At 38.5% G+C, this 17,366-nt stretch overlaps 1 protein-coding gene across 3 annotated transcripts in view; it reads right to left on the reverse strand.

The window, feature by feature from the left end:
• Window positions 1–17,366, reverse strand: part of UNC80 (unc-80 homolog, NALCN channel complex subunit) — a 208,004-nt gene that overhangs the window by 134,017 nt on the left and 56,621 nt on the right. For 2 of the 3 annotated variants that reach the window (XM_057745745.1, XM_057745746.1), the window contains exons 15-21: window positions 14,817–14,964; window positions 12,608–12,756; window positions 10,201–10,367; window positions 9,344–9,442; window positions 5,149–5,363; window positions 3,895–4,001; window positions 2,457–2,553 (exon numbers count right to left, since the gene is read on the reverse strand). In XM_057745745.1, the coding sequence (XP_057601728.1) occupies window positions 2,457–2,553; window positions 3,895–4,001; window positions 5,149–5,363; window positions 9,344–9,442; window positions 10,201–10,367; window positions 12,608–12,756; window positions 14,817–14,964 (982 nt within the window). The remainder of the gene's footprint in view (window positions 1–2,456; window positions 2,554–3,894; window positions 4,002–5,148; window positions 5,364–9,343; window positions 9,443–10,200; window positions 10,368–12,607; window positions 12,757–14,816; window positions 14,965–17,366) is intronic. The other variant, XM_057745744.1, reaches the window with a different exon arrangement.

The following is a 17,366-nucleotide window of genomic DNA, read 5'->3' on the forward strand; positions in this document are numbered from 1 at the left end:
GATGTTCACAAGGTCAAGGATGGTAGTTGTTGCAAAATGCAATGTTCTTAGATTAGCAGATAATGTTATTATTATTATTTTTTTTTAAGAATAGCTGAGGATACCATCTTTTGCAAGAGATTCCTAGAGTTAACTCACAGAATACCTTTTATAATCTTTAACAAGCCAGACAATGTGGACAAAGAATGACAATGTACAAGCCATATTCTTTTGCCAGTCCAAAGCACATAAAATATTCCAAAATCAGTCCCAGATTTTATTGTTTTGTTTTCTAGATACACAGGAAGAGACTATATTGCAGGTATTGTTGACACAAACTCATCCTAGACTCAGGCTGTATGAATATTCTGTAGTAGGTCTTTTCTATTTGTGAATGGAATATGAAAACTATGTGAAACAGTGGTTGATATCTGTAAGTATAGTGTTTGAGGAAAACACAAAATCCAGAATGAACTAAGTTTTGTGAGAAACACTAATGACAACATGTTTGGAACAAGAGTAAGAATAAAAATATTGACCTATTATTTGAAGAAGGGAATGTAAGGAAATCAAAAGGAGGGTAAACAACTCCATTATGCTTTCATCCTTTCTACTAAGGAGAAAAATTCACAGATGGGAGAGTACAGAAAATCTTCATTAAGAAGGCACCAAATGTGAAAGACCCTAGGTTTTGAATTTAAGCCTCAGTTCCATCAGATTATGTTTCAGTGCACAGAAAGAACCTAGAGATGAGATCACAGTACTAGTCAAATGACATACAGCTAACACAGCACATACCTAGAGAACATCCTTAGTTCCACACTTCATCCTCAAAGAACCACCACAAAAATGTGTTTATAATACTGACAGTTTTGAACACGAGATATAACTTTAAAATATCACGAGTGGAAAGAATACAAGAAGACTGAAAATGACAAAGATCCTAATTATTAGGAAGATTCTTGAAACTATAGACTAATAAGCCTGATGTGTGTCCTGGCCAAATTCTGTAAGAAAGAATTAGACAGGGAGGAACATTAAAAAAACAACAACAACAACAACAAAAAAAACCAGCAACACAGAAGTAACCATAGAAACCACTGTAGTTTCATGAAGAAGACATCGTGTTGAACTAAGTTACATTCCTCCTTTTGACAGAGTTATAAAGATAACAGTGAGATAATTTTTTTAGTAAAGTCTAATTATGCTTTTTGTAATAAGGTGGGAAAGTGCTTGTGGATCACTAGTAAATTAAATGTATGGTTGGCTGAAAAACTGTATCCACAAATTGTTAATCAATAAAAGTCAGATATATGTGCTCTAGGAGCTATTTCTTTGTATTTGTCCTGTTTAGTAAGAATATCAACAACTTGGATGAAAATAGGAAAATGTGTATGTCTCTGTTGATAGATTTTTATAGCACAATTATAGAGAAGAAAAGACTCAGAATCAACTTGTTTTGGGTTCTGTCTCTTAATTTCCTCCCTGGGCAAGTGACTTAACTACCCCCCAAGTTAATGAAACAATACATTTATTTTGAGCTGAAGAATGAATACTGGCTACATCAAAGTAATGCATCATATTCATTCATGTGAAGGATAGCTGGCAAAAGTTAATCCAAAATTCAATATAAACTAATTCTGTGATGTGAAAACAGATAACTTGTGTTCATCCACTGGTTATATCCCCGGAGCTTAACAGTTATACACTATTACACTGATTAAAGTCAAATATAGTGTATTGCATTCCATCTGAAGCACCACATTTTGTAAAGCACGTCATCTAACTAGAATACACGGAGAAAAATGGAATCAGGATGGTGACGGATCTAGAGACTCTTCTATGTAAGGAAAACAAAAGGAATCAACCATATTTAACCAGCAGAAGTGAGATCAAAAGAGAGAACAGGAAGTAGATAATAGGTGAAACTAGCATTATGTGTGTATGAGTGTGTGTGTGTGGCTACAGGTATCACAACTGGGACTAGTGAGTCAAATACATGGATATTTTCAGAACATAAGGAAAGACTTTCTAACAATGAAAGCTGTCTAATTCTGGAACAGGTTGCTTTGTAAAATAATAAACTCCCCCTCAGTGGAAGTGTTCAGAGGGTGGCTGGCCACCTGTTGGGGATATAACGTGTGGAATTCCTAAGTAGGTAGGTGGGTGGATAAAAGGATACCTGGAGCATTTTTAGAGCCCTCAGATTTTAATAAAGGACAGAACAGCAGAAGAAAAGGCTGTGTCTTATTCTTTATGCACCCAGAGCCCACTAGGGAATGAAGAACATATTAGGACTTCCATAAATGTTGTACCAAATTGATAACAAAAGCTATAAGTGGCAGTACAAACAGTACACATATGAGAAAGAAATGAATAAGAAATCAATGAAATAGACAATGAATCATTTTATCTAATCAAGTGTTTGTTCTGTGTAATGAAAGTTGGATGTAATTCTTAGGCCAAGTGACATTTACCAAGACGCTTGAAGAAATTCTCCTCTTCGTCTCTCCCGTTCTCCATTCCACTCCCAGGCCCACCTTCGGAAAGCTTCACAGCACTGGTGAATTTGACCTGAGGGGAAAAAGAAAATAGATAAGTCAATTCAAAGGAAATTGTTTGGTTTTATACTAACCTTTACCTTGAAAAATAAGTTGTTTAGAATATAAAGGTCACTTCATTTCTTTTGACTTCCACATCTGGTTAGCTAGTCTGTATAGTTTATACCCATGTGCCAAAAAAGACATCACTTATAACTATAATTTGAAGGAGAGTCTTGGTCATAGATTGAAAGTAAAATAATCAGGCACTGTGAAAATAATTTAGTGAACAACTGAGATATTCTTAGAGTTTAATTCTGATAAGGTCCAAACTCAAATTTATGAACAAGTTATATTCTTCCTTTACAAACAACACTGCAACTGAGAATCAGATGGAAGTAAAAGTAGCCAAACAGAAGATTTCAAATCTCTATGAAAGAACCACTATAAGTGAACTTATAATGTGTACTATAATTAAAGTGCAATAACATGTTTTTTTCCTAATACTTAAAATGCGTTTGTTTATAGCGAAGCAAGGAAGCTATGGACCTCACAGACTCTCACATACATGGCCAAATTTTCGTAAAAAGAATATTAAGGAGGAATTATAAATATATCTTCTAAATGTCTTATAATGTTGCTATAATCTTTTCATAATTTCAAAATATTATTTTTAAAACAGAAGAAAACTGGTTTTAGTGAGAATCAAAGAAGAAAGCAAATAATTAGTATATAAAGAAATTTAACTCCTATCACATGCTTAAAATGACATCGACCAGGCCACGAATCAGCCACAGGGAAGACTCTTATCAGAAATGGATTTCACTAAGAATCATGACCTTTTTCAAACTGCGTGCTACTACGATGCTTAACAGAGGAAGCACTTAGTGGGGGAAAAATCATCCTAAACTTCTTTATCCTTTTCAATGGGGAGAGTGGTTCAGATGGTAGGAAAAGTAGGGAAGGAAGATAAATGGTATGTGTGTGTGTGTGTGTGTGTGTGTGTGTGTGTGTTCGTGTGGGTGTGTGTGTAAAAGAAATCACTATACAATTATGTGTCCTTGGATAGGTGCTTGAGATGCTAGGATTTCACATGTGTGTTAAAAGTAGCTGGGAATTAACACCTATATACCTCTCTATATCTGCATTATAATTTTATTTACAGTTTTTGTCACTTTTTTCCTTTCTATGATTGCCTAATACTAAGACATCTTAGCTTCCATAGTTCACTTCAGTTTCTAAAACTTACTTAACTTGAAGAGAATTTCTTCAGCTACTCCTTATTTGGCCCCTCCAGGTGTTTAGCACTTCTCAGCCCTGACATTTTTCTATCAGTGACTCCAACACTCTCTTACGTAAGCAATGTCCTGTTTACCTTGGAGCTTTGCCTGATGAAAGACAGGCGGTCCACAGAGCTGATGTCCAGGAGGTCTTCCACGCCATCTGCCAGGCCCGAGAGGGAGGATCGTTTCAGCCAGTTTCCTAGTTAATAATTTTTAAAAATTAGACCATTACAGCATTTTCTCCCAAATGGATTAAACAAAAATGTTGGCATGTGCCCAAGAGACAATGAAAGTTACATGACGATGTAAATAAAAGTGAAAACAAAATTGTTTTCAAAATGTACATGCTTTGAATAAAAATATTCAGTGTTGGACTATGAAATTACATGATTAAGATCAGGACAAAAAGAACTTGGGCCTCTTGGGTGATTAAGATAATCCATGCAGTTCTCCTTGACAACTTTCACATCTTCCATTAAGTCCTATTGATTTTACCTCCTAAGTATCTCTCGAATACGTCCACTTTTCTCCATCTACATGGTCACCACCCAGTCCAAGCTACCATTACCTATACCTGGACCACAAGGCAATTTTCTGTATAATCCCCCTTACCCACTCGTGCTCCCTCCAATGTGTTTTCCATGCAGTGATCTTTTAGACAAAAGTTTACCTGCTCATGTTATCCCCCTGGGCTCTGTAAGGCTATAGGATGAAGAGCCAACCTGACCTGTAAGGCCCACAATGCCCTGGTCCTAATGGCTCCCACCATAGTCATGCGGACACTCTTGTCTCAGTTCTTCCATGTACCTCCCTCCAAATACCTTTGCATGTTGCATTGCTACCACCTGGAGTGCTCTCCTTTCTCCTTCTCCCAAGTACCCTGAAGATCTTAATGTCACTTCCTTCAGGAAGCATTCCCTGGTTCCTGCTTCCTCCCCTCATTTAGGTCAGGTCTTGTTGTTGCACGCTTTCAGAGCACTACATAGATATCCTTCATAAAATCCGTAATTTGCAACTATACTTCGTTGTCGGATTATCTGCTTTAGCAATTGTCATCCCTAATAGATTGCAAGTTCAGCAAAGTCAGGCACTGTGAAATTCTGCTCACCATTTGATCCCTGAAGCCTAGCACAGTGTTTGCACACCACAGAAGCTCATAGTAAAGGTTGCAGAAATACCTGCTGAAAAAAATGAATGAGGGAATGAATGAATGGAGTCAGCCTAGGCTTTGTGACTTGAAAGCGTTCCCTTTCTCTGCCCTCCCATGAGTTGTTCTGTTTTGATCGTGAGTTGATTTGAGGACATGGGAGAGAAAAAAAGAATTCATAAAATAACTACAGACATACTTTTACCTATGGGTAGTTTAAGCTTCTTCCGGAGGGAAATTCTGCGGGACCGCGAGCGGGCGCGCCGGTCAGAGGTGGTCCCTGAGTGGGCAGTGGTGCATTCTGAAGTGTCCTGCTCAGACTGGCTGCTGGTGTCACTAGCTGCACTCTGAGACTTGAACATCTTGCGCCAGAAATCTTTCCGCCCCAGGTTGCCTCCTTGCATTTGTTCATCGCTGAAAGTAAGCAGAAGAGAGGGTTAAACGTCTGACAACGCATGTGAAATTCTAAGTTTCTTTCAACCTCCCGCCAATGACATTGAGGCAAATCATGCAGGGTTGATCTTTGATGGGCTGGGATTTAGGAAGAGGCAGAGTGGGAGTGGAAGGAGGGAGACCAAGCTTGACTCTCTGAGCTCTTCTTGAAAATAATCATGTCTCAGCTTTCAAGTTGAGGTAATCATTTTTTTCAACCTTAAGACTAAATATTATTGCAGGTAATCATCTGTGAATGTAAGTCATAAAAGCAGAAGCACTTACAGTGTCAGTAAATATTTAACTTTTTTTTTTAAGTTCTCTGAGTGGTATGCAGTATCTTACTCCCCACCTCCACCCCAGGACTGTATAATTCTCTAAATAAACTCACAAAAATACTTGAATGAATGAATGAATAAATTAAACGGCAATCACCACACCCAGGGGATGCATCATCCCACAATTTCTCACTAAGTTATTTTCATAGTGCCTGATTATTTAGCTTTCTTAAGTCAAAGAAACTTTTAAGGTTTAAAAGTAAAAAAAATTAGCCTGACTCAATAAGACAAATGGGAACATCTCCAAAGGGATTTTTGACTAGGGCATTTCACAAGAGGAAAAAGATAAGTGGCCAATGGTATGCAGAGTTTAATCTCACTAGGAATTAAAAAAAAAAAAAGTTCAGTTGAAATGAGATCCCTATTTTCACTCATTAAATAGGCAAAGATTAAGGAGGGAGGGGTTGGGGGAGGGGAATAAAGCAATGGTACTATCATACTGCCATGAAGAGATAGAATGATTCAACTTTTATGAAAGGTAATTTGGTAATATGTTATCCAAAGCCTATGTTTACACCCTTGGAAGAGAAATTCAATTTCTAGGAAGTTATCCCAAGGAAATAATGGGATGATATACTAAGATATAGCTGCAAGAAGGTCAAATGCTCACTATGGTTTTTGGGTCAATGTTTAAAAATTGGAAATAATCTAAATGTTCACCTCTAGGGAAAGAGCTGAATAAATTATGGGACTTCCATATAATGGCATCCCCTGTAGCCATTAAAATCCTATTTTCAGAAGACTAGTGATGTGGGGTATGTTGATGATATACTACAAATTTAAAAGGCAGTGATCAGGGACTTCCCTGGTTGCGCAGTGGTTAAGAATCCACCTACCAATGCAGGCGACACAGGTTTGATCCCCGGTCTGGGAAGATCCCACATGCCTTGTTACAACTACTAGCCTGTGCTCTAGAGCCCGTGAGCCACAACTACTGAAGCCTACGTGCCTGCAGCCCATGTTCTGCAACAAGGGAAGCCACTGAAATGGGAGGCCCACACACCACAATGAAGAGTGGACCCCACTCGCCACAACTGGAGAAAGCCTGCATGCAGAAGCGAAGACCCAATGCAGCCAATAAACAAATAAATAAATAAATATATTTTTTTAAAAAGGCAATGATCAAATGGATTAAACAGGATATCATCAAGTTAATAAAAAAAAAAAGTACACATGTGAGTATGTGTCTGTGTGTAAGCTTGCGTATACACATGCTCAAATATGCACCCAATATAATACACCAAAAGTTTATAGTGGTTATGGTCTAGTTGAAGGTATTTTGATTTTAAAATTATTTTTCTCTTTGTTTTCCTGTGTTTTCCACATTTGGCAACTTGAGCAACATGTATTACTTCAGTAATTTGGAAAGAAAAGTTTATAGAAAATAGTCTAGTAACAATGAAATTTATTTTGGGGGTTTTAGCTAATGATTTGTTTATAAGCTTTGGGGTTAAATCCAGGATCTACCTAAAATTTGACAGTACTGTGTAAAGCACTCATTTTCTGGGGATATTTATATGGAGATGCAGATTTTCTTTCTCAAAATCTCAGAGTACTAAATACCTTTAATTATTATTTTAATTCAGGACATTCTGTTTATCAAATACAGTGTGAATTTAAATCAGTGTTTTAGAATTTGACTTCCTTATTATTTTTATCAGATGATCATAGTGTATGAAACATTTCTTACCTTTGGGGAATGTGCGACACAGTGATGAGTATATGACTGCGTGGCCTGAGTGGGGAAACATCCCAGGGAAGCTATAATCGATCAGCTTTACAATAAAGTGCTGCATCAGCTTTGTCCAATGGGTGTGTATCAATCATGAGTTTCAGAGAAAGGGGCATATAAAACTGCTTTTAATATTACTCAGTTAATGTGATTTTTATTTAAAAGGGGAAAAGAAGAAGCAAAGGGCATGAAGGGGAGGAAGAGGGAAGACAGAGAAAGTTCTCTGTCTTCTGACAGAGAAGGAGTTAGGATCACCCACCCACCTTTCTCCAGGGCTATACAGAGGACATGTGGCGTGCTCATCTCCTGGGCCCACTCGGATCATGGAAAAATCCCATGTTTGACTTTCTGTGATATCCCTCCAAGTGGAAATTTTATGCAGAGGCATGTTAAAACATGTATCTTTATTCAAGGGAAAGAACAGACACATGCTAAATGCTGAGAAATCAGGTGGTGTTGACAGAACACTGCAGAAAGAGAATCTTTTGCAATCTAGAGAACTAAATCACCTATCTAGGTAGATGGTTTTATGTTTTAAATCTAGTTTACCTACTAAATCATTCTCATTGTTCAGATAGCTCAAAAGTTGTTAGTGTTATTTTGGAGAAAAAAAGTCCTCTCTCCTTTTGTGAACAGATTTTGTATGTAAGGACTTTTAACTAGTCTTGTGGTTGGTTATTTAGCTACAGACAGATCTTTGTCTTTCACTTTTTTTTTTTTTTGTCTTAGAGCTTATATTTGGATTTTTACTACGTCCTTGAAGACTTCCTTAAAGGACAAACTAAACCTCTATTTTGAGAATGGAAATTAAAGAAGACAAAGGCTTAATGGTAATTTGGCAAGTCCATTCTTTCATTGACTGCCTGTTATTTATTCATTCCTAAAATACATATAAAGTGCCTACTATGGGCCAAGCCCCATCTAGGCATTGGGGCTGTAATGGTAAGTAAAAACTCATGTGGACCCTGTACCCATAGGGTTGATTTACCTTCTCCTTACTTTTCTCCACCCATTTTAGGGGCAGTTTCTAAGATTCTGAAGGCCTATATGAACTGTGCAGCTTTTTTGTTCCTTAAAGGTTTTGTCTGCTTGTTGTGGATTACCAAGGTCCTATTTGATAACTGTGATTTCCTTGACTATAGAGATGGAATACCATAAAATGTGGAATATCCTGAAGAATTTCTGGAAGGATAATCATTTAATACTAAATCAGGGTTCTGGGAATTAGAATGGTATACTCAAAATGATCATATTTTAAATATCGATCACCCCAGTTATGGGTAGATAGTTCTCAAAAGAAGAATGAATACAAGTGAGTCTTGCACAGAACTAGACTGTATATTTAGTGTCTACAGTAATCCTCACATTTTCTGGGGGCACTATTTTCATGATGCTTTTGATTTTGCAATTATGAAAAGTGAAGATAAACTGATATCAGAGGGCACTGAGATGGATCTCAGGAGAGGATCAAGGTGAAAAGGAGAAGAGTCTGTTTCAGGTAAAGCTGGACACAAGAGAAGATTATCTTATTTCTGGAAATGCTTCATTGAGCGACAGTTATAAGTGATTTATAAGGGATGTTAAGCAAGAAAATGAGATGCCATCCCCAGCCTACCTGATACACATGCTATTTTTCAAGATTTATCTACAGAAGTGGGGTAGAGACTGGAAATGGGAAAGGCAGTGAGGGAGGCTTTCTGGAAGCACGAGGTTGGTTATTTGTGACCTGGGCCCATAGAGATTAGTGGCTTTGGGAAGGAAAAGTAAAGGGCAGAAGCAATGAGAAGGTCAACAGAAACAAAAACCAAACAAACAGCAGTTTGGAAAATAGAATTTCTTCCAGTGGGAAGTGCTCCACCCACTGCATGGGAGACAAAACCAAAGCTACTTACTGCTCTGGAGTCTGGGAGGGGCGACCAGACATGAAGCTCCGACATTCCTCAGGTGCAGAGGTCACCTGGCCTTTATCCACAATGCTTCCTGCCTCTGACCTATGCAAATGGTATATTCCACCAATCACAGCAGAGCAGGACACCACCTCCCAACACTTCATATACTTCATAAAGCAAAACACTCTGTAACAGACAACCTAAATTGCCCTGCAGACCCTCCCTATACCATCATGAGTCTATGTTGGTATGGAATTTATATTCTACCATTTGATTCATGACCTAGCTGCCTTACTGCCTAAGGATACCTCCATCATTGCAGACAGAGCCATAAACTGCAGGCAGAATGTTAAGTTTGGGTGTTTCTTTTAATCTTCGTAAATGGCATTTCTTATAGAATAGACATACAATAAATTCACGTTTACTAGAGGAAAAAATAATTAGGCACTGCTCAGCAATTTGTCTTTTGCCATGTTAAAAATATTACTTACTGAACAGGATGATATGGTATCAGTGATTGCTTTTCCATTCTGGACAAAAATGTAAGTTACTCTCAAAGGGACTAAAACACAGATAACATTTTACCATATAATTAAGAGCTATGAAGTAAGGTTCAAGTGTATGAAAATTTGGGATCAACTGAGCTCTGTCATACAGAGGCAGCATTTATTTGATAGGAAACTCATTCCTTTTCTAAGCTGCAGCTGGGCCACCACTAGTGATATCACTCATACAAGATAGTTCCCCACTTCCTATACTGGAATTACACACCACATTAGGACAACATGGACAGTAAAACAGAAGATTATATTCTACAGACATAGGCAAACCCTCATATTCAGAGAGCTCAAGTTTCTAACCTTTTACCGCCTCCAGGCTTAGATTCTGGTTCATTTTCCTCCACTTTTTTCCCTGGTGCCAACTTCTCGGCACTGTCAAGCAAAGCACTGAGGGCCACTCTCCTGAAGACATTCCCATGGGCCTCTTTGATAAACTGGACCAGCTGACGGATGTCACAATACAGCCCCTGTTTGGAGGCCAAAAGGAAAGTGTGGAGAAAGAAAGATAGTTGTATGATAGAATAGTATTCACAGGAAGAAGGTTAGAAGGTAATTCCGTGGACTTAGATGAGCATTGGAATCATAAAAAGAAGACAAATTACTACAGTGAAACCGACGGTATCCTACCCTTCCATTGTTCCTATGGCAACATTACCAAGAACCTTGCCTGTCATCCTTAGCATGAAAAGGATGGTTACCATGTTTCATATTCAGAAAGCTGGCTGTATCATTAGAAAGACATCAATTTACACTTTTAACCACTGGATTCCCAAGCTTTTAATTTTCTCTCTTAATTGTGACTTCTGAAGAGATGCCTGCAAAAAAAGGCAATCAGAATTTTGTCTAAACTAGATTTCAGTCACTGTTCAGCTTCTCCAAATTTTCTGCATCACTGTGATAAAATAGGTTAAGTCCTCTAGACACTTCCAACAGAGCCTGATATTCAAGGATGATACATTTTGCTACACAGATTTAACAAATAATAAGTATATTGTAGCCCATTTGAATATGAACTTGACTATGGACTTAAGATGATAGAGGCTACTAAAACAAACATATTGGTTAACTTTGCTGTACAGCAGATTGGCACAACATTGTAAATCAGCTATATTTCAATTTAAAAATTTAAATGTAAAAAAACCCCAACATACTGGTGATTCAATATTTAATAATATATGTAGGATTTTTTTTAAGATATTAATCTTTGCATTCAGCATTTCCCCGTCTCTCTTTGCTCATTAAGAAGGTAATTACTATAGTCTTTGTCTTAGGAAAGGTTCATGACAAAGCAGGACACAGAAGCCTACACTTACCTTATAGCTTTGGGTTTCAAAACCTAAGCCTACTGGGACAATTGTGCCCATGATATTTGGAAAAGCAGAAGGAAGGGCCACTGAGGAAAACATAGAAAGTGTCCTTTGGGTCTTGTGGGCAGCAATGCCTTATCCTCTCACTCTGCAATTTGGCAGCTCCTCCATGGAAGGCGAGGTTCCAGAAAGCAAGGGTTCCAAACTCACCAGAGTGCCCATCCCTGAGCAGCAGAGAGCACTATGTGAACTAATAGGTATGACTGGTGATCGAAACACACGGAGCCTCACCAGGCTCTGGGTCCTACCTAAGCCTTGGGGATCTCTGCACCACTCTGTGAAGTGGGGAGACCCAAGAATGAAAGAGGTTCAACTTCCAGCCATTTTGGTGAAATGGGGGTTCAAAGCCAAACTTAAGTTTATTTAAAGAAAATTAAGAAGTATAGTATTTCTTCTATACATGAGTTTGTAGGCTAAGACTTAGAAGAGCTCACATATACTATAATCAACTTGTCAAATTACTTCTTGCTATCACCATGTTGAATGCATGGATGGCACCCAAGTTATTCTCGAGCTCTAAGAACCTTGCTGGGATGGCTTTGACCATCAGCAAAATCAAATTCCTTTTCGTTTGGGGTTTTGTTCTGTTTATCTCAAGTTGAGTGATTACACAGTTTCAGTGGTTTAGAATAGCTTAAAACCATTTCTTTGATTTAGGTAGATTAGCAGATAGTATCCATATGTGTAAATGGGCTGATTTTTGCACAGAAGTCATTGTATCTAACAGATTGGTAAAACAGAGAAATGCTCCTTGACTCTTGGGAGAGATCTGAACTCATCTAGTCATGTCAGATGTGTCAGGCTTCATCCACATTTTACTATCCCAAACCACAATCTCCTTGGTAGCAGTTAAATACTATACTTTTATAGCCTGGCTCTCTCTACTTGTGGCTTCAGTGGTTTAATTAACACAGTCTTTTATGAAGAGTAGCTAAAAGATTACAGTGTTCGATAAAAGAAGACAAAACCCATTTCAGCAGCATATTTTCATTAATTTTTAAAGTAAGTGTGGCTTCAAACAGAGGCTTGGTATAACATTCTTTGATATTTCATGAGCCAATAAGCTGGATGCTAGCACTTTCTTTCTGAAGGGCTCAAAGTACCTGGCAACTATTTCATCACCTACCACAGAACCTCCGAGATGGAAAAGATAAGCCAATTTGCAGGTAGGATAACAAGTAACAGGGAGGAGAAATGTGTTGCCGAGTATCTACTGTGAGTTACTGGTGACCCTGGGAAATAGATATTTTAACTTAAAAGTTTTAGACTTCAACTTCTGTTTCTTGAGGCCACGGCACAAGACTGAGAACTCCTGTGGGAAGAAGACGTGAGCGTCTCACCAGATTCTCAGGGCTGTGCAATTCATGTGTAGTTGAAGCGCAGCGTGTGATGAGGGATTTAAACATGGCGCTGACGACGATGCCTTCCACATTTTGGGCTGTGGATTTGTTGTCCACCGTGGTGAAGTTATTTCCAAATCCAGCCTTGTCTGGAATGCAAAGGCACCAATTAAAGTGCAGTGTTTCTGTTCAGCTACATAGTTTAAAGAAGCAATGAAGTATCTGGCACCCAGGAATTAGTGAAGGGCTACACAAAATACAGAAACAGAGGACTGAAGGTACTCCTGGTTTGATCATCTCTATGAGGATTAGGAGATAAACAACTCGAAGCCTCCTTCGGAGTCTTTACTATGACACATTCCATCACTTTACGGAAGGTTTTAATTGATAAATCTTAGCAACAAAAAGACGATTGACTGTTGACCCTAAGAAAGTCTTTTAAACCTAAATAGTTTTTAAATAGGTGATCACTTAAAAAAGATACTAAATGATCCCACAGTGGAGATAGACTTAATTTGATTTGGCTTTTTTGGGGGTGAAGAATGCTGGCTTCTCAGTAGAAACTGTTCGTTCTGTGAGAAGTGGAGTGAGGTCGGGCCGACCAGGTGAGTGGGGCAGGGGAGGGAAGAGGTGGGATGGGGCCCTGCAGGGGAATTCACTCCAGCACCAGAAACAAAAAAAGAGACTGAGTCTGGCCAACAGCTGCACAAGACTTCTAGCAGCTTCTTGCTTCTGGAGACTCTGTGGGCATATGAACCGGAAAAATCTGCAGCCTCCCTCGGAGACACCTCCTTCTAACTCATTCATACATGAAATGTCAGTGAACTGAGGCCATCACCCAATGTAGCATTTTATGCCAGTTTTTCACATTTTCATGGATATATTAGGTATTCTGTGGCATTGCCAGACTATTCCTAAGTTTGCAAGCCACCTGGGGACTGTAGGGGAAGGGTACATGCAGCTCCAAGGTAGATCAGACAGGGATGTGTGTGTCTGCTGGCTGATTCACTGTGAGCCTCTTTAACTTCTCAAGAGTCCCATCGGGAATTCATCACTTTAAAGTAACATACTTTATTACCAGCCTGTCACTGTCTGTGTCAATGGGCCATGGGTTATCTTTAGATTTTACATTACAGAAAGAAATGTTTTAGTCTATTCTTATAGTTTCTATCTCAAATAGGTTAAAAAAAAGAGAAAAAAAAAGTTTGTAATCAAGAATTTCTCTTGCAGTATCTCAACTACAATTCTTATCTCGTTTTATAAATTTGTTATGTGCTTGGCTTAAAACAACTTCAATAACATAGATTATTTCAGGGATTCTATAGGGGAACAATATTTTCCTTTAATGTGAAAAGCAAACAATAAAGCCTGGGGTACAAACAGAAAAACTGTTTCTAAATCCATCAAATATAGCTCCATTATAAATTAATCAACTACTATCACACATATACTATACAACAATAAAACCTATACAAAGAAGTTATTTCTTCCCAGGCTCTAATTAAAATGTATATTTTACTCAACTCAGGCTTCATACATTACTGCATATGCATTCAAGTGGTACTGAAGGTGTTCATCCATTGTAGACGCCATTTGTGTTCACTGGTCTCCCCCTGTAATACAGTCTCTATACTGAAGTTTTCTTAAAGCCACAAAGCTATAGTTTATGGGCCTGTCTATAGGTCCCTTTGCCCATTTTTTTTTTTTTTTAAATTCAGTGTATGTGTATCTCAAAATTATGTTACTACTATGTTTACTGCATTTTTTTTTTCCTTTCCTGTTTTATTTTGTGAAAAAATCACCAAGCACTATGCCTGGCACATAAAAGGTGCTCATTTCATATTTGTTGAACTAATGAATCTATTCCTTTGTTCCTTGATCCTTGCCTCAGCAGTCACACAACAAAATCACATGTGAGAGACGAGTGCCATGAGTGGAGTATAAGCATAAAGGGGGCTACAGGTGAGGATGCCATAGCTTTACCAAATTCCCATTTGCTGAGCTAGGTTGCCCTCAGAAAGCATCCCAAATGTGTCATCGAAGATGACATGCAAGACTCTCGTGTTTATATTTTGTCACACACACGATGGACACACAAACAGATATCTTTTCCTCTCCATTCTATCCCCGCAAATTTAGGGTGTCTCTGAAATGCTACCTGCTTCACCTCCTAGCGATTTCTCGTAGGACTCAGTGCAGCTTTACTTACTGTCAGTGACCGGCTCCATACAAAATCCTAGCAAAGCATGCAAGAAGTCCACTACGTTATTGAGAGAGTCCTTGTTCACATAGTCCCTCATGGTTTGTCGGAACTGCATCTTATCTAGCTTGTATAACTTAGTGAGGCAGTTCTGGGCCTGCAAGGAAGGAAGAAAAGTGGAGAAGTCACAGGTACCAGCTTAAGCTAGGGATACCACTGGTCTGAGATAGAAGCCTTCGAAAGCAAAGGCTCCCATCTGTCCCTGCTGGCTGGTGCCCGCCAACCCTGCCAGCCCCCCTCATCTGAGCATGAAGAGACAGGCTGAGCAGCACTAGAGGGATGACTCTGAGATGGGCTGCTCCTCAGGAAAAACCCCAAACTAAGGGCTCATGCTATTCCAGAAACAGTCCAGTATTTTGCCAAGATCAAGATTTTAAGATCTCAATGAAAAAACTCAAAGTGTAAAATTTAGGTAGGTGATCGGATTCGTCAGCAAGGTTTAGAAAAACTCAAAGGCTCTGTGCAATGGGAAAGAGCAGGCCACTCCCATGCTCAGCTATTTTGATTTTAAATAGATTTAATGGATGGCGTGAGGGAGCTGTAGGAAGTGCTTATCCATAGTCCTCTTATATGGTCAGAAGGGAAAGATCCTTGAAACATAAAAGAGGCATGAAATAAAGGCAAGTCTAGTTTGTTTCTTTATGTGTCTACTTTTGAATGTGGAACTTTGGTATTTAAATAGAAGTTGGCCTTAAGGATATGGAATGAAATTGGCCATTTGCTAGGCCCTGCTACTCAAAAACATATTTCTTATGATCCAGCAGATAATTTTGCCATCTGGCAAAGGGACAGGGAGTAATCCCCATCATCAGAACAAATAAAATCACAATCCTTGGCTGGAGAAGGCCACAGACAGAGTGCGCTGATACTATCTCAGACACTTAGGGGGCTCCCTAACCCTCTCCTACCATTGAGAGAAAAATCACATTTGTGCAGTGCTCTGCTGTTAAAACATGTTTCTTCCTTGTAAGTGCATAACGACATTTGATTTTCACACCTTCTCTGTGATTTGAAGAGTTTCCCTATATTACAGTGGAGGAAACTTGAGACTCAAAGAAGTCAAGGACTGTGTCCAAGTTCATACACCAAGTTTCACAGCAGAGCCAAAATTGGAAGCCAGGGTCTTGCCTCCACGTAGTGGTTACTTCTCCTATGATATAGCAGTCTCATGTATAGTTTAGATAATGATTGTTGGGGAAAATGTATTTAGATACCACCCATTTTGAAAAAGGATTCAAGATGACTGATATAGAGAGATTAGTTGCTAAGACAAGATCATCATAAGAAAGAAACAATGGAATGAAATGGGAAAATGATAAGAGAGGGCTCTGGGTTGAGGGAAAAAAGCTAAATATCAAGAAGGGAGGAGTGTCTGGGTAAGGACAATCTTAGTGGAGGATAGGGAATTTTGGACCACCAGGCAGAAGCAAGGATGTTAAATCAGGGAAAGCAATCCCTGAGAATTGGGACTTACTGGTGGGCCCTTAATAGGGGCCCAGAGGAAATTTAAGTTACAACACCATTGTGATAAATCAAGGCCTAGAGAAAGATTCTTGGAAATCTTGAGAGGAAAAAGAAAGATTATAAAAGGCTGAAACGTAATTAGCAATGGGCTTCTTGGTGTGACCTTGTTAGAGTCTCTCCATCCGTATCACAGAGTCAGGTGGATTGAATTTTTTTTTCATTTTTCCTTTACTTGGTCCTAGAAAATTGGGAAATTAGCTGTTTTTATTCCAGAGAGATTACTGGTTGCTAGATCTCAAGCAAACTTTTCTTTTCTTATAGAATAAATGCTGCTTGCTGTTAAAATGAAGCTTGTAAAGTTCTCTATAAAATACACCAAAAAAGGCATAGTTTCAAATCTGCTCTTTAGAGGCTATTAGAAAGACTGAATGAGTTCAGCTAGAAGTTTAAGCAAGAATCAGAATATCGAATCATAAATATTTTGATTCTGAATGAATATTCTAAACTTCTCCAAGAGATATAAAGAGTGAATTCCCTTTCAATAATTTGGGACTACAAGCTAATGATTAGACTATTCTCAGAAACATGCTGGAATTGCTAGGCTCTTTGATGAATATCATTGCAATAATAATCTGTTTATTAAAAAAAAATTAAAAGTATAGAGGACCTGATCTGGCAGAGGTAAGAAATATTCTTAATATATTAGAAGTTAAGTAACTTCTGAAAATCCAATGCCAGAGAAATCTGGAAATATCTAACTTCTTGAATTAGACATTCCCAGGGAAAATTTCTCACATTTCTATCCCTTGAACACTACTAAGCATGGATATGTGTGTACTAAGCATCGATAAGTAAGTACAATCCCTACAATGAGCATTAAACTGGGCTGCTAGAGAATGGAGGTATTGCCACATAAATCAACAAAGTTGAGAAGGCAGGTAGAAAGCTGCACATCCTGATAGCAAATATTCAGTACTCTTGAGAGAAGACCACATGGTGACTCAGCAGTAGCAACAGCCTCTCAAGGGTCTCCTG

Source organism: Hippopotamus amphibius, chromosome 8 (genome assembly GCF_030028045.1).
Source record: "Hippopotamus amphibius kiboko isolate mHipAmp2 chromosome 8, mHipAmp2.hap2, whole genome shotgun sequence".
Taxonomy (NCBI): Eukaryota; Metazoa; Chordata; class Mammalia; order Artiodactyla; family Hippopotamidae; genus Hippopotamus; species Hippopotamus amphibius.